Source organism: Taurulus bubalis (assembly GCF_910589615.1).
Source record: "Taurulus bubalis genome assembly, chromosome: 21".
NCBI lineage: Eukaryota > Metazoa > Chordata > Actinopteri > Perciformes > Cottidae > Taurulus > Taurulus bubalis.
The window spans coordinates 10,104,952-10,125,813 of record NC_136609.1 but is presented as its reverse complement, the minus strand read 5'-3'; the positions used below and the strand labels follow the sequence as shown (position 1 = coordinate 10,125,813).

General features: G+C 45.0%; 3 protein-coding genes across 6 annotated transcripts; 2 read left to right on the top strand and 1 right to left on the bottom strand.

Annotated features, from left to right (window-relative positions):
* Positions 1–221: 221 nt before the first annotated feature.
* rcbtb1 (regulator of chromosome condensation (RCC1) and BTB (POZ) domain containing protein 1) lies at positions 222–6,699 on the top strand (the record flags this gene model as incomplete). Of its 4 annotated transcripts, XM_079237018.1 has the most annotated exons (14): positions 222–272; positions 372–393; positions 1,038–1,320; positions 1,510–1,660; positions 1,964–2,130; positions 2,537–2,695; positions 2,793–2,900; positions 3,000–3,142; positions 3,339–3,402; positions 3,838–3,964; positions 4,072–4,198; positions 4,295–4,446; positions 4,648–4,778; positions 4,900–6,699. In XM_079237018.1, the coding sequence occupies 13 exons, from the start codon at positions 377–379 to the stop codon at positions 5,038–5,040; spliced, it is 1,770 nt and encodes a 589-aa protein (XP_079093144.1). In that variant the 3' UTR covers positions 5,041–6,699. The 4 variants fall into 4 exon arrangements, with proteins under 4 accessions (XP_079093144.1, XP_079093147.1, XP_079093146.1 ...); XM_079237021.1 differs by lacking the exons at positions 222–272; positions 372–393 and having other exon boundaries at positions 1,195–1,320; positions 3,838–3,956; positions 4,043–4,198; XM_079237020.1 differs by lacking the exons at positions 222–272; positions 372–393 and having other exon boundaries at positions 1,195–1,320; positions 4,268–4,446.
* Positions 6,700–7,404: 705 nt separating this feature from the next.
* Positions 7,405–11,406, top strand: cdadc1 (cytidine and dCMP deaminase domain containing 1). The gene is made up of 11 exons (XM_079236622.1): positions 7,405–7,536; positions 8,220–8,323; positions 8,398–8,575; positions 8,773–9,061; positions 9,141–9,347; positions 9,422–9,531; positions 9,678–9,727; positions 9,931–10,100; positions 10,187–10,376; positions 10,460–10,508; positions 10,610–11,406. The coding sequence occupies exons 1-11, from the start codon at positions 7,437–7,439 to the stop codon at positions 10,708–10,710; spliced, it is 1,548 nt and encodes a 515-aa protein (XP_079092748.1). The 5' UTR covers positions 7,405–7,436; the 3' UTR covers positions 10,711–11,406.
* An 8-nt stretch (positions 11,407–11,414) lies between these two features.
* cab39l (calcium binding protein 39-like) lies at positions 11,415–16,325 on the bottom strand. The gene is made up of 8 exons (XM_079236623.1): positions 16,221–16,325; positions 15,792–15,956; positions 15,589–15,707; positions 15,309–15,477; positions 14,994–15,053; positions 14,021–14,086; positions 13,784–13,927; positions 11,415–13,692 (listed from the first exon to the last, which is right to left on the bottom strand). The coding sequence occupies exons 1-8, from the start codon at positions 16,320–16,322 to the stop codon at positions 13,513–13,515; spliced, it is 1,005 nt and encodes a 334-aa protein (XP_079092749.1). The 5' UTR covers positions 16,323–16,325; the 3' UTR covers positions 11,415–13,512.
* Positions 16,326–20,862: the final 4,537 nt, after the last annotated feature.

Genomic DNA, 20,862 nt, shown 5'->3' with positions numbered 1-20,862 from the left:
TAATAATAAATTGTACATGGTTATATTTAAGCTTAGGCGCTGTTTTCCCTAAAACAAATACTGGACTTGATTGATGAAAAGTACTGAGAACTAAGAAACTTGTTGGAGCAGTAGTTCCACCAACGGCCAGAGGGGGGCAAACGCTTACCCGCGCAGTCGACTCTGCCAGAAATAAAAGAGACGAAGAAGAAGCTAAACTCAACACAACCGCGTCACAACAGTTTTAAGAAGCAGCTGTACTGCTGACAGCACCGGGGAGACGTTTCAGTCGGGTAAACTTTACACCATTTCATATTATATACGGGGGGTGTTTGTACCGATAGTGATATTGATTCGTGTAATTAAATATGTGTTTGTTTGTCTTTTCTCAGTTGTCATGGAGCGATGCTTTAGGTAGGAGGAGCGCAGCGCTGAACTAAAGCCACCAGCTTTTCTTGTTTACTGTGTGCTGACACGTTAGCTTGTTGTGATGTGTTGCTGAAGGGCTACGCGTAAACACGAAGGGAACCTAGCTATGGAGACAACGCGATGCCGAACTCCACTCAGTATTTTAACAATTTAAAAGTTGCCCTGCTGGTCCGCTTCAAGCTAGCACATCTCAAGATGCACTACTTTCTTAATCTGTGCAGAGCCACGCTAGTCTAGCTTTACGTCTAGCTTTACGTCTAGCTTTACGTCTAGCTGCAGCTGTGGAATTGACATATTTTGTGTTGAATTTTGCAGCCAAGTCTATAAAATTATGAAGCTTTGCAATAATGGACCGCTTTGTGCTGCTTCCACTGCATGTCATGCCTCATTTCCCCGAGCTGGGAGTTCTCCATTCCCCTCCATTAGTTTTGAAGAGTTTTAATAACTCTCACATGGCTTAATAACGACTGTCTTATTCTACATATTTAATTATGAGTCTGTCTGTGTGTGTGTGTGTCCATAACTATATGTTCTCTGTTTATATACATTATTTTTTAATGGCTTCCTGTCAAAAAGGGGAGGTTTTCTGAATATAACCACAACGACTTCTCCTCTTCTCTTTCCCGTAGTGTCAGCAGGGATGATTCCGCTTCTTGCTCCCCGCCTCCTTCATCATCACCTCCTCCTCCTCCCTCTCGCCTTCTCCCCCCTCCCGTTCCTCCCTCCTCTCCCCCATCAGCCCTGACTGCTGCTCCCCAACAAGGGAGGCAGAGTTTTGCCGGAGCCATGGTGGACGTCAGCAAGTGGCCCCTGTTTTCCCTGCTGAGCGCCGAGGAGCTCGCCACGGTCCGACAGGCCTGTGTCTTTGGAATCTCTGCTAACGAAGCCGTCTACATCACGCACGCCAACGAGGTGAGGGTCACGGTTAGGCCTCTATTACATCATGTTGCATCCGCCTGCTGTACTCATTGTTGTACCTGCATGTCTGTATTTAGTTTGCATCCCTCTCGGATTTCGCTCCATCTTTTCTGCACCTGTATTTGTTCTACATACAGAACTGTAAAAACCTTTATGTGTGTGTATTTGTTTATTATTTCCCAGGTATTTGTGTTTGGGTTGAACAGCAGTAGCTGCCTTGGTACAGGAGACAGTCTGAGCACCATTGTGCCAAAGAAACTGGACTTCCTGCGGGGGAAGAAGGTAGCCAGCCTGAGCTATGGAAGTGGGCCTCACGTCCTGTTGGCTACAGAGGGTCGGTACTTACCTCTGCATATATCGCTATATGAATCATTCACCTGTACATCATACATTACCTGTATTGCTGCTGCTGCATAAACTCCTCCCCTTGTGCTCATCATATTCCAGTCGTGTTTCCGCCCACCAATAAGGCTAAATAGCCAATACGATGCTGTGTGTGTGTGTGTGTGTGTGTGTGTGTGTGTGTGTGTGTGTGTGTGTGTGTGTGTGTGTGTGTGTGTGTGTGAGAAAAGCAAGTAGGTGCACCTTTGAGCTTTGACTCTGCTGGTCGTCACTCTCTGTGTTGGTTGGATTGCAGACGGACAGCTGTTTGCTTGGGGCCACAACGGCTACAGTCAGCTGGGGAACGGGAGCACCAACCAGGGTCTGTCCCCGCTGCTGGTCACCGCCAGCCCGCAGAACAAGACCGTGAGGGAAGTGGCGTGTGGCTCGCATCACTCCATGGCCCTCACTATGGACGGAGAGGTAGCTGTCACTTTCATCATCGGCCACTGATACTTTCTTTTTGGTATTTTAACATGGGAATAAACTTAACTTCGTGGGAGTCAAGTATGGCACTGTTTGCCCCATAAAGTCATTAAATGAAGATAAATGCTAGGACATTTACATGAAGATTGTGTTTTGTATTTCAAGTTTAGCTTTAGATGGGTCACGCGAAAACCTTGACATAGCCACCTCCTGCTCTGCTAGTGTTGGACTAAGCAGCTTATTTTTTAACCCTGAGGCATTAACCTAACACTTGATTAGGGTGTGTGGGTGTGGGTGTGTGGCTGGCCAGCAGGAAAGGCTCTAACCATGTTAAATGCTATGTAAAAACATTCCATTGCAATTGTAAAAACATGTCTTTCCTGACAATACAACTTAACTACAGGTCTTTACGTGGGGTTATAACAACTGTGGCCAGATTGGCTCGGGCTCCACAGCCAACCAGCCTCACCCCAGGAAGGTCACCGGCTGCCTGCAGGGCAAGACGGTGGCTGGCATCACGTGTGGACAGACCTCCTCCATGGCTCTGCTGGACAACGGAGAGGTGACCACGGTGGCCTTTGCGTGCAAAACCTCACAATCCCACGGAGATAAAAAAAAGCCCTGAATGTCATGCAGTAACGTCGTTTGTGTTTGTTCAGGTTTACGGCTGGGGCTACAATGGAAATGGGCAGCTGGGTATCGGAAACAATGGAAACCAGCTGACGCCTTGCCGCCTCGCTGCTCTCCAGGGGCTGTGCATGCAACAGGTGAGGCGGTCGACCCGGTGCGATGCTGACTGGGGATGTTGTGTAGACCGAGGCGGGGTCACCGCTCACTTGGTGACTCAACTGTTCCCTGTCTTCCAGGTCGTAGCAGGCAACAGCCACTGCCTGGCACTGACGGATGAAGGGCTGCTGTATGCCTGGGGAGCCAACACCTACGGGCAACTGGGGACCGGCAACAAGAGCAACCACCTCAGCCCTGTGCTGATCATGGCGGACAAAGAGCGGTGAGGGGCTGATGTCATCCTGTTAAGACTTCTTCTTCCTGTTTCCTGTCCTCATTTCCTCCCCCTGTGCCTTTCCGCTCCTGGCCTTAAGGAGCAATAACGACCACAGAGAGCTCTTGTTGTGGCCGTAACCCGACATTAGCACTTTCTGTGTGAATCTGTGCCAATTTGTTATCGCATCTCTCTCGTTTATCAGGATTGTCGAGGTCGCAGCTTGCCATTCAACACACACTTCAGCAGCCAAGACCCAAAGCGGTCAGGTATATATGCAAATATGTATTTTGTTCATATGTGAGTGGATTTGTGTATTTCCTGGCTTCAGAGTTTGTATAATGGATTTCATTCGCCAACCGGTTTTCAGATTTCGACCTGGCTTGCTATCCGTTACTGATAACGGCTTCCTTTCTTTGCAGGCTTGAGTTCTCATTTTTGTCCCATTTATTTTAAGTGGGCCTGTGTGTGCTTTGTTCCCTTTGATGCCTTTTTAGTTTTGGGTCATAGCTAATCCTCCAGAGAGCACTGACTCAGTTTATTCTTTAAGCCGTACAACCTCCCGCTCCGTACTTTTCTTGGTCAGGACTCTTTAAAAAAATCAAATCGCCTCCATAAATAGTGCAAAATAAGCCTTTTTGATTTGTCGCCGTACCGAAAGCACCAAGCGTCTCAGTGAGCCATGCTACTGTTTTCCCCCCCAGGTGTATATGTGGGGTCAGTGTCGGGGTCAGTCCATCGTCATGCCACACCTCACACACTTCACCACCACCGACGACGTCTTCGCCTGCTTCGCCACACCCGCCGTCATGTGGAGGCTCATGTCTATGGGTAAGAGATGGAGAGAATTAATCCCAATCCTCTCTTTGCTAACGTGGTCAAAATCTGTCGTTAAAACGTGACGTGAAGCTCTGTTATTGCTCCCGGCTTCACTCCAGAGCACGACGACTTCATGACCGTGGCGGAGGCTCTGAGGAAAGAGTTCGACAGCCCCGAGACGGCCGACCTCAAGTTCAGCGTCGACGGAAAAAGCATTCACGTTCACAAAGCCGTGCTGAAGATCAGGTGTGTGTCCCACGAGGACAAAAAGGTGCTTAATTTTCCATGCGCGTGAGTCTGGCGTGTTCACCGCAGGTGTTTTCTGTTTTTTTTCTTGAGTAGGTGTGAGCATTTCCGGTCCATGTTTCGCTCCCAGTGGACGGAGGATCAGCAGGACGTGATAGAGATCGGCCAGTTCTCTTACCCCGTCTACAGATCCTTCCTGCAGTTCCTCTACACGGACACGGTCGACCTTCCACCCGAGGACGCCATCGGTTAGCACGCGCGTTTGTCAAATGCTGTGTTTTTCATTTGTGTGGCTTCTATTTACTTTTTTTTTTTTCTGTGTGTGTGTGTGTGTGTGTGTGTGTGTGTGTGTGTGTGTGTGTGTGTGTGTGTGTGTGTGTGTGTGTGTGTGTGTGTGTGTGTGTGTGTGTGTGTGTGTGTGTGTGTGTGTGTGTGTGTATTGGCTGCAGGCCTGCTGGACCTGGCCACCTCTTACTGTGAGACCCGCCTGAAACGACTGTGTCAGCAGATCATCAAGAGAGGGATCAACGTCGAAAACGCCTTCACCTTGCTGTCTGCCGCCATACGCTACGACGCTGAGGTACAGTATACGAGTGCATACTGTACACCACAATATAATGTGCTTTAATATAGAAGTCTGGACTGAGAGGCTTTAAAGTACAAACACGTCGCCATATCTCGTATCACTTCTCTGTCTCTAGGACCTGGAGGTGTTTTGTTTTAGGTTTTGCGTCAACCATCTCACTCAGGTGACCCAGACCGGAGCTTTCTGGCAGGTGGACGGAGCGATGCTCAAGGAGTTCATCAGCAAAGCCAGCCGCTGCGGCGCCTTCAAGAACTGAGCGCTACTCGGGTGGGTGAAGCGTCGCCGCTCCAGAAACATCAGGTCGCATTCCGAAAAGAAAGCTTTCTTGAAATGGCGATTGACATATTTATTGAGGCAGAATTCAGATTGTGGACTGGAATTTTGAGCTGCATTATCAACAGATCTGAAGTCAGCCATTTGGCCAATTCCTGTGGAGTCACGTAACGCAATGCCGTTTTTTCATGCTGCATTTTGTTCCCTACATGCTGCACTTGAATTTTTGTTTGTTTTTCTCCGCCTCCGCCTCGTCTTCCTTTACTTCTGGTAAAGTTAATTCGGGAGACCAAGACCCTGGAAGGAATGGGGAACTCGGCTTTGACAGCTGAGTTAAACTAGCCGGGACTAGAACCACTGGACTGAAACAAGTCTTTGAGTTGCATCTACTTTCCATTTCTATTATTTTGAATTTGCAGTCTTTGTTTTTAGCTCATTTAAAGGCATCAACGTCACACCGTTGACCCAGATCCTACTGTGGGTTGCTTCTCTTTCTCGACTGGTATTCTGTACATTTTGGAAGTTAAAAACCATTGTAGGATGTATAATAATTATAATAATTACCTTTTTATACTCAAGTCTGTTTTTGTTTTGTATGCTCATTCTGCCTGACTGAAATGTTTTGCTCTATGGCACTTTTAAGAAACTGCAGTCGCTTCTTTTTCCACAATCAGTAAAACTGTGATCGTTCAGATCGCTGCGGAAGGGAAGCTAAAGAAAACAGAGTTAAAGTTCGTTAGAAAGCAACCATGAACATTGATCATTGGCAGATGGTTCGCTGCAGACGCTTTATATTCCAAGAATAACCATCTGTTCCTTTTTACTGTGGGACCTCAAACAAACTGAGCCAAGGTGACTTTTCATCTGTTTGTGTTTTACTTTTGTTATCAGGGCGAATGGAAAGAAACAAACGGGCAACTCAGCAAGACCAAAATGAATCTGTAACTATTCCTTGGTATATTTAATTACACTTTAAAGCACAAAATGCTGCAGGCGGAAGCAATGTGAACACTTTGAAAAGCTATGTGGTTTTAAAAAAAAAAAGCTTGGGTTTATGACGACCAAAATCTGCCTGCGTGCCCTGGTTTATACTTTCTGTTTCATTACTGGGTAATGTATTAGAATAGTAAATTAAGAGTGTTATGGGCAGGTCAGCTGACCAGTTTCAGTTTCTTTTGTTAGGTTTTGATTTCTTGATTCATTCATTCATTCAGAGGCTTGAGAGGTTTGAAGTTGGTCTGAGCTTGCTGGTAAGTAGGTTCTTGTTTATAAGCAAACTATTATTCAGGTTAGAAGACATTTACAGATGCATTGAGGTTAGGTTTCTGTGCTTTTGTGCAATTCTAAGCTTTTTTTTTTTGTTTTTTTTGATGAAAAGCAACTGAAAAAAAATCGGATTGTTCTGCTTACTGTATTGAGATTAAAGTATATTTTTTATTGTACTTTGTTTATATTTTATTTTCATGGGACAAGTTAATAATTTGGTATAATCAGGTAGTTTGGTTTGACTCACCACCATGGTTTACTTTGAGGTGATCAGCACTAAATGACTATCTGTGTTTCTGCTGTTACATAACTGACATGTTTTTCTATCTGCATATTTAGTTCTGGAATAACAGGTTTCTGTGAATAAATGCATAACTCAAAACTCTGCTTTGATTCTGCTTTGAAAACATTCTTTAGACTTAAGATATTTTTAAATCTATGTTTATTATTATTATTGTTATTGTTATTATTATTTTTATTATTATGTATTTTCTATTTCATACTGAGGTCGATATTTCTTCACGGGGTAATAAAAGCCGCAGTTACGTGTGATTTCGTGGTACTCTGCTGCCACCTCGTGGAACAAACGGGCGTTTGAAAAACGTCTCGTTTCCCCGCCCACTTTGTGAAGTCAGGTTACTGCGGAACTAAACCGGACCGCTAGCCGCCACGAGGAATATACACATAAAATATAATGTTACGGGTTCCGTAAGGTCAGTCCTTCTGTGCAGAATATGTAGAATAACGCAAACCTGTTGCACGCGACACGTAGCAGTGTGAGTGTCGCTGTCTAACTTGTTGTTGTGACGTATTATGTCGAAAGTCAGATATCTTATATAATAGATATAATCTTCATTTAACGTCAGCTCAGTCGTCATAGAAATGTGAAATAATTTAAATGGGTCATTTTAGAAGAAATCCCGGGTGTTTTGTGTTTATTTTAGTCATGTTATTTAGCCACATTGTCCTTATTTTGAAAGTGTCCGGAAATAGTGTTCACCTGTGCATTGACAGTAAACCAGGTCAACGCTAATACCGGTTCTCTTCTTCATAGCTGCTCTTCCAGTGGATTCCGGTTGGCACGAGACATTATATCGCCTCCTGCCTGCTTGAATGGAAGGAAGCGAGATGAGGAACCGAGCCGATGCGGGCCCGTCCGAGCCGGGTCGCGATACCAGGGACGGAAGCACCCAGACTGACGGCAGGATCCAAGGTGAGCCGGATGAGAGAGTTCATGTTATGATTGTTGAGCAACACTGGTGGCTCTTCTGTCGGTTCACACAACAGCTGATGCATGAGGAGAAAACCTAATCTGTATTCATACTGTCTTACTGCTGCTGTTACACCCGAACGTCCCATCTTTAAAGGCTTTTTCTCGTCTATTATAGCAGATGCATATCTCAATAATCATCATGATTATTGTCTTCAGAAAAAAACACACACCCTCATTTAGTTGTGTACGCCTGTTAGCTCCCTGTGTCTTAGTTTAGTCCAGCTAAATGGGTCCACTTTGATTATAATGGAGCACTTTGTTCATGGAAATACATCATAGGTGGTATTATGATTACACTGGAGAACAAATATCAAGGTCAGATTCCTCCATAATTACATGGTATAAATCCCCCCAAAAAACATGTTAGGTATCAAATTAAACATACAAATCAGGGCTACAATAATATATAATCCCCATGTACAACCTCTAAGCACAACTCAAACAATAAATAGGGTTAGAGTCTACAAGCATTCAGCTCCAACGTATTACACTGACAAGTAATATTTTGTTCCTCCATCTGCTCTAAGAAATTGACCCCTGCTGTCCTTCACACACAGTTCTCCGCTCTCTAATGGACGTGTTGGACAATCTTTTAGTGTTTTTTGTGTGTGTCTCACCTCCAGGTTTTGGTCCCAGGCTATCAAAGGTGAACCTGTTTACCTTGCTGAGTTTGTGGATGGAGCTGTTCCCACAAGAGCAATCCGAAGAAGAAGACGACCACAGTGAGGTCGGTGTGCAAACACACAGAGGTTTGAGTTGTGGTTCTCAATGTTTAAAGCGAAGACATCTGCTGTGTTCCAGGTCCGCGGGACGGGTCTGGTGGTGGCGCGGGACAGCAAGGTGGTGGGACTCCACTGCTCGGGACCGGAGCTCCACGCGGGACAGGCCGCCATCATCCAACATGGCGCCTGCTTGGCTGACTGTCAGCTGTACTTCTCACGGAGACCCTGCGCCTCCTGCCTCAAGATGATCATCAACGGTGAGAGGAGACGGGGGGCATTTTGCTGAATTTGCATATTTCAATGTAGGATCTGGGTTGCAACAACTATTCCTAAATGGGGTCCAGGTGCTGTTACTCTGTTGTAAACGGTTATATTTTACAATCACACTGACCTATTAAACATCATCACTGAGCTGAACTTTGGATCGCTTGGCTCCGCCTCCTCTCTCCTCCAGCTGGAGTCAGTCAGATCTCCTTCTGGCCCGGAGACCCCGAGGTCAGCATGCTGGGGCCCGCCTCAACAACCCACTCGAGCTCCCGCGGCCGCATCACGGAGGAGGCCGCACTGGACGCCGTGGCGACGGAGAAGCTGAAGTCCAACAGCCGGACCCACATCTGCGTGCTGCTGCAGCCGCTGGCGCCCGGCTTGGCGCAGTTCGTGGACGAGACGTCACGGGAGTGCGATTTCGTAGAGAGGATGTCCGATGACGAGCCGGGGCTGAATACCGAGGAGCTCTTCAACAGGTACCGTCCTTTTGCGTCTCACAACGCATCGGTGAAATGTCTCGCCGCTGCGTAACGAGACGTCCTTCCTGCTTTCCAGAGAGCGGACGAGACACCTGAAGGGTTTCTCCAGACGGCTCCTGGTCAAGACGTCCGAGCAGCACCGGGAGATTTTGACCCACATGGGTCTGGAGAACTTCTGTGTGGAGCCGAACTTCTCCAACCTGAGACACAACATGAGGGAGCTGGTGGAGCTCATGGCTGCGGCGGCCGCCGGCGTGCCGCAGCAACGCTACGGCTTCCACAGGTAGGAAACGCTCACGGCTCCCTGTACGCGCTCGCCGTTATTTGTTGTTGATTGTGTTGCTCCTGTGACCCCAGGGAGCAGCAATCAACCCCGGAGTCCTCGCCGCCTCCCCATCACGAGGGGCTGTCCCAAGAAGTGGCTCGCCATTGCATCATCCAAGCCAGGCTGCTGGCTTATAGAACAGGTCTGATTGGGTTTTCTGTTTGTACAGCATTAGATTCCTGTGTGAGTCTCTTGGCAGTCTTACCTGCAGGGTATTTTTGCTAAATTGCATGCTTAAAGGTCACAGTCATGTTCCTCTTACACGCAAAGCTGTCATTTTCATTCCAGAGGACCCCAAAGTGGGCGTGGGTGCTGTCATCTGGGCCAAAGCACCGTCGGTGAGCTCACCTTTCTTCCTTTTGACTTCTTTGTAATCCCAGGTTCAAGCTAACAGGCTCCTTGTTGAATAACTTCATTTCTCAGCGTACAGACATGCGACTGGTTTTGATCTCCTCTCACATCAAATACAATGCATGTTAAGTACTAAAACCATTATTATTCCTGTTAATGTATTTAAATTTGAGCTGCTCTCCCGTCCCAGGCTGCCAGTGATGGAACGGGGTCTCTGTCCCTGGTGGGTTGCGGGTACAACGCCTACCCAGCAGGCTCGCATTACGCAGAATACCCGCAGATGGACAGCAAGCAGGAGGACCGGCAGAGACGCAAGTACAGATACATCATCCACGCCGAGCAGAACGCCATCACCTTCAGGTCAGGACAGCCTGTCGCACAGCAGAGGACCCATCGCCGCCCTCCCCTCCTCTAACCAGTGATCGTGTTCCTCCTGGCGCTTTTAGGACTCGACACATCAAACCGGAGGAGCCCGCCATGCTGTTCGTGACTAAATGTCCGTGCGATGAGTGCGTCCCTCTGATCAGAGGAGCCGGCATCACGCACATCTACACCACCGACCAGGACCGGGACAAGGACAAGGGAGACATCTCCTACCTGAGGTTCGGCGGCCTGAAGAGCATCAGCAAGTTCATAGTGAGTTGGATGGGCGTCTCTCTGCTGGTGCCGTTGAGGGGAAACGTGGACTGAAGGTGACATTTTTGTTTCTGTCTTCACAGTGGCAGAGGAGCCCTCCCGTTGTCTCGGCGTCCTCGCCTCAGCATTCCAGTGAGTGCCGCTATTGTCACCTCGATGTCTTCGAATGTGCCTCTGCTGTCTCGTGTGTGTGTGTGTGTGTGTAAACCACGCGGTGTCTTTTTTTGTTCCAGACGGCTATGTCGGGAAGCACAGCAGGCAGGCCGAGCCGCAGAGCCACCGCAGCAAGAAGCTGTGCACCAACGGACCCCACGACTCGCCGACCGCCCGCTGACCGCTTGCAGGATCACTTCCTGGAAGCTCTTGCGCAACGGATTTGATATTTTTGTGGCCGCATCAACGCAGCTGGAACTGGGAGGGATGTGATCGCGAAATCGTTGTATTTATTGGGATTGGTTTTATGACGCTAATCTCTGTTGTGTCCCTCTGTTGACTGTAACCAAAAATAAGTGACACTAAATAATCTGTATGTGAACGACCAGAGGCGGCTTTAAATAGGAAGAGCTACCGTGAACCCATAAGTCACACTGACCTCAAGAGGAAACTATTAAGAAGGGACGGACGGATGAAAGGAGCAAGAGTGGGAAATGGGGATACCACAAAAATATATATATATACTGAAATGTCATTTTATTTTTTTAATACGTTAATTGAAAGTGGATTAGGATCCAGGATGTTGCCTGCATACGAAACTCTGTGCATTTTCCATTTAAAAGGCCGTTTCTGTAAAAGTATTTTACTTATGATTATATTACAGATATATTAATATGATACATGAAGCAGCTTTAACAAAGAAGGAACTCCATTACAGAGCTTTTACTCTGGTGTCATTATTTTTTCATTTATCAATCCAGTGTTGAGGAATTCTGTTTCTGTGATTATTGAATTCAAATGTTTTCAAATCATCCAAAAATACATGATGTACTTTAGTGTTTTAAGTAAGTTAAAGCAGGAGATTTAAGGAGATAAATCCACGTGAAAATAAGAAGTTGTGCAGAACCTGTGAACAATAAATGAGCGCGCACACACACACACACACAAAGCATGCATTCCCATCCTTTTATTTGTCGTAACTGTGGTACAGTAGCATCAATGTGGGAAACAAGGTGGCTGCTTTCAGAGAGAGGGGACACTGGGATCAGATAACTTGGAGTTTGGCTCAAGTCGGATGTAAAGCTGGTCGCTCTACTTCTGCATCGTGTGATATTCTGATATCCCACGATGTGTCACAGCTTATAGCGTCAAAGAAAAAGCTGGTATTGTTTATTTTCAACGACAAAACACAGAGAAATCTTCTTTTTACGCCAGATGAAAAGCGAAAGCAGAATGGCATTTCACAGGTTCATAATTGATACCGTCTCCCAGCTGCACTCCACTTCTTTGTTTAAATATTAGTGTTCAAATGTACCGAGTGTCCTAATTAAAGAGATTCAAACACACGACTGCGGGAGCTCAAAGCAACCCTCATGGATGCACTTTCAGATATCAAGTGGGAAATAAATTCAGACTTTTTTTTTCCTGACATACGTGCGAATGTCATTTTTAGAAAATGGAATTATTTATTTCCAAGTCAAATATAAAACCCAACAGCACTTAAAAAGTAGCGTTTCAGCGACATTGATTTTGTACATTTTATGGTCCTTTCGCTTATTGAATCGGCACTGACTGCGACCCCGGTCCCGCACACGACGCCAAGCGATGCTGAGGAAAATTCAAAAGGTCTCTTTTCAACTCAAATATAGCGAGTTAAGAGGTTCACTGCTCCATCACAACAGATATGATCTAACCAGAGCATACTCTCATTGACGTAATAATTAAGCTCCCCCGAGAAAAATACTGAAAATACAAAAAGAATAAAAAGGGAAACGACGCCAAACCGAAAAAAAAGGCACCTCTGAGACCTTTTAGATCCAAATCGGAGCAGAACACTTTGTCACTGAGAGGAAGAGAAGTGACACAAACACACTCTCCTCTCTCCTCCACACAGCGAAGCGCCTCCTGCTAAAAATGTTCAATGTTCTCACTCACAATGGCACGAAACTTCAGGTGTACAAACCATAAAACTGTACATGACGAGAAATTAAACTATATATAAAACATAATTACCCTCAAGCAGTGTGAAAACAGTGATACGATTAACAAAAGAAAACATTATCATACATTAAGTGCTTTCGGCCACCAGCCAAGAGAACCAGTGATCAAAGGGTTGAAGCTGCTCTATCCAGAAGGCCCTTCATTTTAAACACTTCAAATATTCCCACAGTTGAGATTTTTTGTTGCCCAATTTTTGGTCGACAGCGACTAAAACCAGTCCCCTCTATTCTCACTCCAAATCTTTTTAATCTCTGAAAGATATTATCAGAGACAAAGCTGTGAATATTGAAGTCTGGTTTCACCGTCAGGCCCTGCTAAGCCTTCACTGCTGGCCTAAACAGAATCACAAAGTTATAGCTATTTTATAATTTAATTGTTTTTCACAAATACACTACATGTATGTTGAACAGCTGATCGAGACTATAAGGCGCAGGTAGAAAATACACGGCCCGTCACTGGGCTTTACAAAGCTTTCAGCAATGACTCAGAAGGTGTAGTTGCCTGATCCCGACCAGACATGTTGTTCAGCAAAAAAAAAAAAAAAAAAAAAAAAGCAGAAATTCTTCATATGTTTTCTTTTTTTTGAGCTACTTCATTAAATAGTTAAAAATCAACACGTGTGCTGCGACCAACAGAGCAGCTGCAGCTGATGACTGTGGCTTACGTCTGTTTTGGCCGGATTATTATTATTTTTTTAAACCGCTGGTTCTCCCAACATAGCTCATCGGCTGCCTCCAACACCATGAGCTGTGGCGCTACATGCTACAGATGAAAGAAGATTTTTTTTTTTTTTACAAAAGAAAGATCAGCGATTGAGAACTACTGTTGCACACGTTTTAAATGGACCAACCAAGAGAAATAAAGACAAATAACGTCTTTGAAATAGAATAACCATTAATGTTAATGTGTTTTTTTTTTCCTTCTACTGTACGTCTTCCTATCAAATAAAAAGTCGGGGTCGAGGGCAGCGAGGGACGCTCCTCTAGGAGGCCGGCTTCTTCAGATCCCGGATCTGTTTGATTAGATAGGTCTTCTCGTCGTTGAACTGCTCGTCGTCCGTGCGGTCCTTCTGGAAGTTGCTCAGGAAGTCGATTAGCTTGGTCTGGTTCTTGAGCAGGATGTCGACGATGGGCTGCGTCTTGTTGGGGTTGGCGACAAAAACCTGGAGGAAGAGAAGAGGATTTTTCGATGGACCCTTCGTGGTATTTCGGGACGCTGGGCGCGTTTACGTGCACGAGTGTTGCGTTTTTCACCTTGAAGACGTGGAAGGCCTCAAACTGGATGTTGGGGCTTTTGTCCCGGAGCAGATTCATCATCAGCTTGAGATTCTCCGGCTTGCTGATGTAGCGTGTCATCACCGAGAAGTTATGTCTGTCCAACAACAGCTCGCCCAGGAGCTGGAGGAGAGAGAGATAATCAATATATATAAATATTAGATGAACTCCTCCAATGATAGACATTGTGTTTAATGCTCTACAGGCCAGTCAAACCTTTAGAGACTGCCTCTTGGTGACGTAGTTCTCAGAGTGCAGCAGCTTTTCGTAGTCTGCAAACACCTGAAGTGACGCAAAACACACACCTTATTATAGATTAGTAACAAACTAGTGGATTATTAGGATTGTCAACAGATGGATTTGGGACTAAAGGACGGTTGTGTAACATGTCTGGCTGCCTGTGGTTTGAATATTTGTCCATTCGCCCCCTAAAGAAGTTTAATTTAAAAACAAGACCACCGGAAAAAATAAAACAAGTAAAAGAACACAGAAAACAAAGAGGAAGTTCCTCCTTTTCCCACAAACAAACTCCTCCCAGCGTAAATGTTGGATCTTTATCCCACAGACAACAAGAATGCCTCTTTATATTTTGTTTTATGCTCCTTCCTGTTTCACGTGTACCATAATCTAGTCCGAGTGTGTTTGGGCTCACATCGACTCTATTGAGCCCATGGCACCGTCTCCTGACGAGCCTCACGGCGATACTTGTCAACGCCCAGGTAAAAAAGGCAGTTTTGTGCAGGGTTTCTTTAGCCTGGGGCCCCTGGGGCCCCTGCCTATGAAAGGGCCCCCTCTGCCTGGAAAACAGCATAGAGCAGAGCTTTATATCAAGAAAAGTTGGGAAACTGCAAACTGTAAAGTGTATTCGTGAAAACGTTCTTCTTTTTTTTGGACACATGACTGAGTCATTGAGCCCTGCAGCGACCGACACCTGATCTGGTTATGGATCTGCTCTCTTGGGGTCTTTTCTGGTCAAGCAGTCATTTAGAGCAGTGTTTACGCTTCCAAATAGAGATCAGAGGCTGATGATGCGTGACCTACGTACGTGTGTGTATGTGTGTGTGTGTTGCATGGATGGAGGAGGAGGCCCGACACAAGTTGGAGACTAAAAAGGTTCCCCCTGAAACAGGGCACTCTTGCTTTAACACGTGTGGTAGCTATTACATATCACGAGTTACATATCACTCACGCCATCGTAGTTCTGTTCAAGGAATACAGCCACAAGCACTTTGTGTCTCGTCAGGAGATCCTGCGAATAAAGACGGGAACATGAATTATAAATCTATCAAACCACTTTTAACAGGAAATGTCCATTTTCCGTCCAGTAATAAAGCTGGTAAACAATGTGTTTTACACTGGAAACTCCTATTACTGTCCTGGTCGAACCTGAGTCGACCAAGAAGAAGTCATTAAAAGATAGTAGATTAAAAGATGTTGAATCTATAGTTGCTGGTGTGACTTAACGGTCTCATCGTACAGACTAGAACAAGAAGACCCGAGGTACCTTGAAGGTGGCGAAGGCGTCGGAGGCGATGTCGAAGGTGGACATCTCCACGTAGTGGAAGAAACTGTTGAATTGGTCCGACTCAATGACTATTTTGGCGAGCGGCTCGTGGCGGATGCACTCCCTCAGCATGATCCCACAGTTCAACGCCACCTGGGGAGTCTCGTACCTTCAGACACAGACAGAGCATTTGTGTCACGTCTTTGGAAGCCATCTGTAGAGTACATACCGTGTGTGTGTGTGTGTGTGTGTGTGTGTGTGTGTGTGTGCGTGAGCTCACCCTTTCAGCAGTATAAAGAGGACCTCTTGGTGGGAGCAGAAATATTCGACTGTGGGGCTCCGAGTCCCAATCTGCCTCCTCAGGATGTTGTTGAAGATCTGACAGACATCCTTCTTCCCCTGGAAGCACAGAATAAATACGTCACGCTACTCTTTCCCTTCTGCGAGGACCGGAGACCGGCGGCTATACCCGTCTCTCCTCACCTCGAACTCCACGACCTGCAGGTTTTCCACCAGCGACAGCAGCAAGCCGCTGTTGTACAGCTCCTGGGCCAGCTGGGCCACCGTCTCCGTGTGAGGCTCCTTATCGTTGCTGCTGTACAGAATCTCCTTCATGGAGCCCAAACACTTCGACACCTCCTCGGACGCCTGGAGGACAGAGAGGGAGAGCTCAGGTGAGAAGATGTGGACTCAAAACAAACAGAAGAGAGGAATCTGAAACTGAACTTTGCTCGTGTGGCTACATTTATATGTGTGAGAGAGAGAGAGTAAACTGTCTTGACAGTGAAGTGTCAGGAGATGACAGGCCCAGGCTGTTCCATGGTCACATTTCACAGAGCGCTGTCACCCGTCACCCCCCCCCCCCCCCCCCCCGGACACCCCGACATTCAGAAGCACCCTGTCCGTCTCTACCTTGTCTGTCTTCTTGTCCTGTTTGACCAGGACGGCCAGGTTTTCCTTCAGCGTCCTGACGATGTCCGCCGGACTCTTGTGGGATTTACCAAACAGCGGCATGGTGGACACACACTTGCCTCAGGGACCTGGACAATACACACCCACACACACACACACACACAACATATAAATGAGCAGCCAACGACAAGCTGGATGCAACCAGCATAGATAATAGCTTGAACAGTGCTTTTTGATGCTTATATAGACGTACATTTCAAAGAGTTTTTAAAAAGTTGATAATATATAACTTTAACCAGGATGCCATACATTGCTAATGAGGATATGTCCTGAACACACAGCAAGTTTATCGATCTAAAAATAAATGTACGACTCGAATAATCCTGCAAAAGGTGAAGGGGCCTCATCACTTTCTGAAGCCGCTGTACATGAAGCATGAAGATTTAAATAAAAGAAGATGCAATCCCACTGCGAACAGGCAGAGGATTTGGTCCATGAGTGTGAGCATTTAAAAATGGCAGCAGCAACCTTCACAATCCCAGTCAGGAACAGGCACAGAACTTGTGACTGCTAATCCTCATCCAGGAATGTAAAAGGTTATTGCCCTTTAAAGTCAAAACTCATTGCTCTCCATCCAGCGCTGCTGCCATTCCTCCTTCCATCTAATTTTAACTCCAGAGACTTAAATACACGTTAGTCCCTTTAACATCATGCATTCACTTGCAATAATTCACTTTATCATCAGATTACGCATTCCTACACAGCTTCAGTCAATATTTGTCGAAGGATAAGCGAGCAATGAGGAAGTAACGATCAAAAGAGGGGAACTCCCCTGCTTTCTAATCCAATAATATTTTGGACGACTGAGTCAGGCGTCTTATATTTCTACCCTGTCCTCCGGCCTTGTGGCTGCAGCGAGATCTAAATGTTTCTGATTATTAAAGGAAATCTCAAAAGGTCCATTTAATCATCTAATAGAATGTCCTTGAGATCTGGAAAGCTTAAACTCCAGGTTACTGTGAAGCCTTCCAAGACTGACTAAATGTTATGTAAACAAATTAATTTGGTACACACAGCTAGCTGCTCTGTTCAGGTATAATCCAACACCGTACGGCTCCGTATCGCCCCTAAATATGAATTTTCAGCTGTAATTATGAGACCACAGGAGCCTTAAATAAGAATATAGAAAACTAAAGCTATAAGGTCCCAAATGAAATCTGACTTTAAATAATAATTTCAGAAAACAAGCCATTATATCAGCATTTCAAGCAGTATCCAATTTGTATTCATATTTTGTTTAGGACACCTTTGTTTATGCTTCTGTAATCATGATAATAATCATTACCTCTCCCTTTCCTCTGTGTAAAGCTACGTCATGATGGTCTGACAGATAAATTGGATTTGGTTTATACGGGCAAATATATTGTGTTAAAATAACACCTGTGCTCTGCTCTTGAAGTGATAAATAGAGCTATTTTACTAGTCATAGCTGCACCTAATTTCATTTAATATTGCCCATCCCAATAAAACAAATGCCATATGCGACGACTTTAAATTGCATTATTTTCTGTCCAAAACCACAAATACTCAGATTACTGTTACAGAAAACAGAAAAAGCAGCAATGTTGTTGTTTTACGCAAATACAGAAATCCACCAAGCCCACCCCTCGGATAATAAAACAACAATGTGTCTTGTGACACATGAACATCAATAATCTGTATGAGTTGTCAAATAGCAGAGCTGCCTTGTGCAGGCCGTCACACTGGGAGCAGGTGGCTTTGATCACTATAATCAGTCATTCCAGTGGAGCGAGAAAGTTCTCCGTCACACCTACAGCACGTCAGACCGGCTGCACTGGTGGCGAAAACAACTTGGGACGGTTCACGAATCGTGGTAGAAACCGGTTTCACAGACGTACTCGCACATTCACGAATACTTTGAGACCTTTCGGGAATGCTTGCGTTCAACAATGTGACGACAACGTGACCTTTTCGATCAAGAAGGGAGGTTTCTGCTTTTGATTTGACAGCATTTTCTCGACTGTCCTGGAATGCAGAGCAGCACTTCATGACACACTCACTCAGCCTGAATGAGGCCTACATATTGTACTTTTGAAAGAGCCTTGAATCTAATAAAATTCAAAACAGTTCAGGGCTTTTTATGTTTTTAAAACACTCTGGTTTGCTCCAAATTCTATCTTGAATAAGTAGTTTTGCTAGAGAGCCAGGACCTTGAGAGAGAAAGTGTTTGAACTACATCACTGACTCATCTCCAACTACAAAGAGGCTTCACAAGGAGGTTGTCCTCTCCGAGGCAACCTGGACAGGAACGCTCCCAGAAAAGGACAAACAACAGCTCAAGTCCATTCCTGAGATTAATAATGACGTGATCTTTTACTTTGGATGGGAAAAGGTTTGCAGGAGCAACCCGAAACACAACAGAGCCTGATGCCCGTATTTGATGCACTTCACTGCCGTTTACAGACACAATAAAGACTCAGTTTACAGCTCTTTGTTATTGGTTGCGTCAGAGTTGGTTCCACCTGCTGCACATCCACCTGCTTAGGTAAACAGTGTCATGGCAGAGTGAGGGAGAACTTGTATGTCACAAACTGACCAGTCACAGGTGTAAAGCATCCCCACCGTCCTTACATTATAAGCATTTTTACTACAATTTGTAGTGCACACTGTCTGCTGCCATGCACAGTTGCTTCATCAGAAGAGTCAACAAGGGTTCATATATTATTTTAGGCAGTTATGCAGACTTAAAACATCCTAAACATTGACTGAAACAATTGTCAATACCCATCAAAACTAATGGAGTAATGGACAACTCACTGCATGGCATTGGATCCACTGTATTACAACTTAACTCTGTACAATATTAGATTAGATTAGATTCAATTATTGTCATAGTACATACTTTTACATACATACATACATGAAATGTATTCTCTGCATTTGACCCACCCAATATTACTCTTCACCACACTGGTTGCAACTACTACATTGTATTCAAAATGGACCAATATGTTTATTATTTTTTTAATTATAAAATAAAAATATCACAGACGTCCATGTTAACTTGGCATTAACTGTCTGGAGATAAGTTAGTAGGTTAATTAAATAATAGTTTGAGCACTAGACAGTGTTTGACAGGTTTTATTATGAAATATCTAACCGGAAGCCGCAATGTTTTCGTTCTTGCTAGCATGACGCTGGTCGTCTGAAGTAACACAGCAAGGAGGAACAAACTAACACAAAAAAACACGCACAGTGTTTGTGCTGCTGAAGAATTAAAGAGCCCGTGAACGAGAGTGTTCAAGGGAACAAGTGTGCATGAGGAAGGCGGCAGTAAATCACACGTAAGGCCGCATGAACAGTCCCAGACAGGGTGCTTTAACAAGGCTACACCCCTCTCGCCTCCAGGCTAAACTCCCTTTTTGTTTGACAGATTTCCAAAGCTAATCACAACCGTCTGCATTTAATGCCACACGCAACTGTTCAAAATTACGTCAGAGAGGTCTCACTTCTTAACGTGACACACGTTTAACCCCGAGATAAGTTACGAAGACTGTCAAGGGCGATAGTATCGCTCCCTCGAGAGAACTGGGAGCGAGAAACGATACCTTCAGTGGGAGGATGGTTTGGTTTGGGAATCCTGTAAATGTCTCGACCGCTTCTGTCCCGGTTCGCAGCGCAGCCGAGCCTCCCAGACGGGCTGTTGCAGTCACGCCAGGGCTGTTTGTGAGCAGGAAAGTCCGCTAAAAAGGTGCGCGATGCAATTTAAAATGTGTGGAATCTGTTAAGAAGCCAGTGCGGAATTCCATCTGGTCGCGTTTCAGTCAAACGACAAGCTAGCGTGAACAAACCGGACGACTTCCGGTGTCAATTGTCGTGATGAAACCTGCGCGAGCTATCGTCCGTTTTAAATTAATGCACGAAGAAGAGAAAGCGAGAGTTTATTTAAGACGGAAACGACTATTAACAGTTAAAATATCACCTGTATTAATTAATATAACCAATAAATGTCCTATTTGTACAATATTTCACTGTCGCGCAGACGAATTAGCTTTATAGTGCAAATCGCGTCACTTCCGGTAGGAGTCTGGCTCCCGCGTGCTAACTTTATACATCTGTATCTTTCCAGCCGCGGCTGAGTCTCGTCCACATCCTCTCATAACAAGTCCTTTTAGCCACCTTGCCTCAGATATTACCATAATATATGCTGTTTAATCAAATATAAAACAGTATATATTCTATTTGATTGGATGTATTTGTTTTCCACGCCTGAAAGGGATAAATAAAGGATAAAAGAGACTGAAGGTCGGATGGTGTACATATTGGAACGCACCCCCTGGTCTCAACTGGAAAAAAGCTCATTGGAGGTTAAATACCACGTGCTTAATTTTACACGTCCGGATCAAAATACATATTTTATAACATTGTCAATGTATCCATGTGATTTTATGTTGAATAATAAGGTTATACAAAAATCCGTAAACAAAAAATGTATTTCATTATTAAATATGCCGGTTAATGGTATTTCTAAAAGCACACATGGCTCACAGTCTAATTGAGGGTGTTGCCAGTTACAATTTATAATATTATTCAAACAAAATTTGAATAAAATAGCTTCAAT

What these genes read in the sequence shown, in the direction of transcription:
- cdadc1 (XM_079236622.1), top strand. Translation starts at nt 7,437, where the DNA reads ATGGAAGGAAGCGAGATGAGGAACCGAGCCGATGCGGGCCCGTCCGAG. An exon ending in GCTGCTGGCTTATAGAACAG is followed by an intron (nt 9,532 to 9,677) that starts GTCTGATTGGGT and finishes TTTTCATTCCAG; the next exon opens with AGGACCCCAAAGTGGGCGTG. An exon ending in GTCCTCGCCTCAGCATTCCA is followed by an intron (nt 10,509 to 10,609) that starts GTGAGTGCCGCT and finishes TTTTTGTTCCAG; the next exon opens with ACGGCTATGTCGGGAAGCAC.
- cab39l (XM_079236623.1), bottom strand. Translation starts at nt 16,322, where the DNA reads ATGCCGCTGTTTGGTAAATCCCACAAGAGTCCGGCGGACATCGTCAGG. An exon ending in AGGACAAGAAGACAGACAAG is followed by an intron (nt 15,957 to 16,220) that starts GTAGAGACGGAC and finishes TCTGTCCTCCAG; the next exon opens with GCGTCCGAGGAGGTGTCGAA. An exon ending in CCAAGAGGCAGTCTCTAAAG is followed by an intron (nt 13,928 to 14,020) that starts GTTTGACTGGCC and finishes TCTCTCCTCCAG; the next exon opens with CTCCTGGGCGAGCTGTTGTT.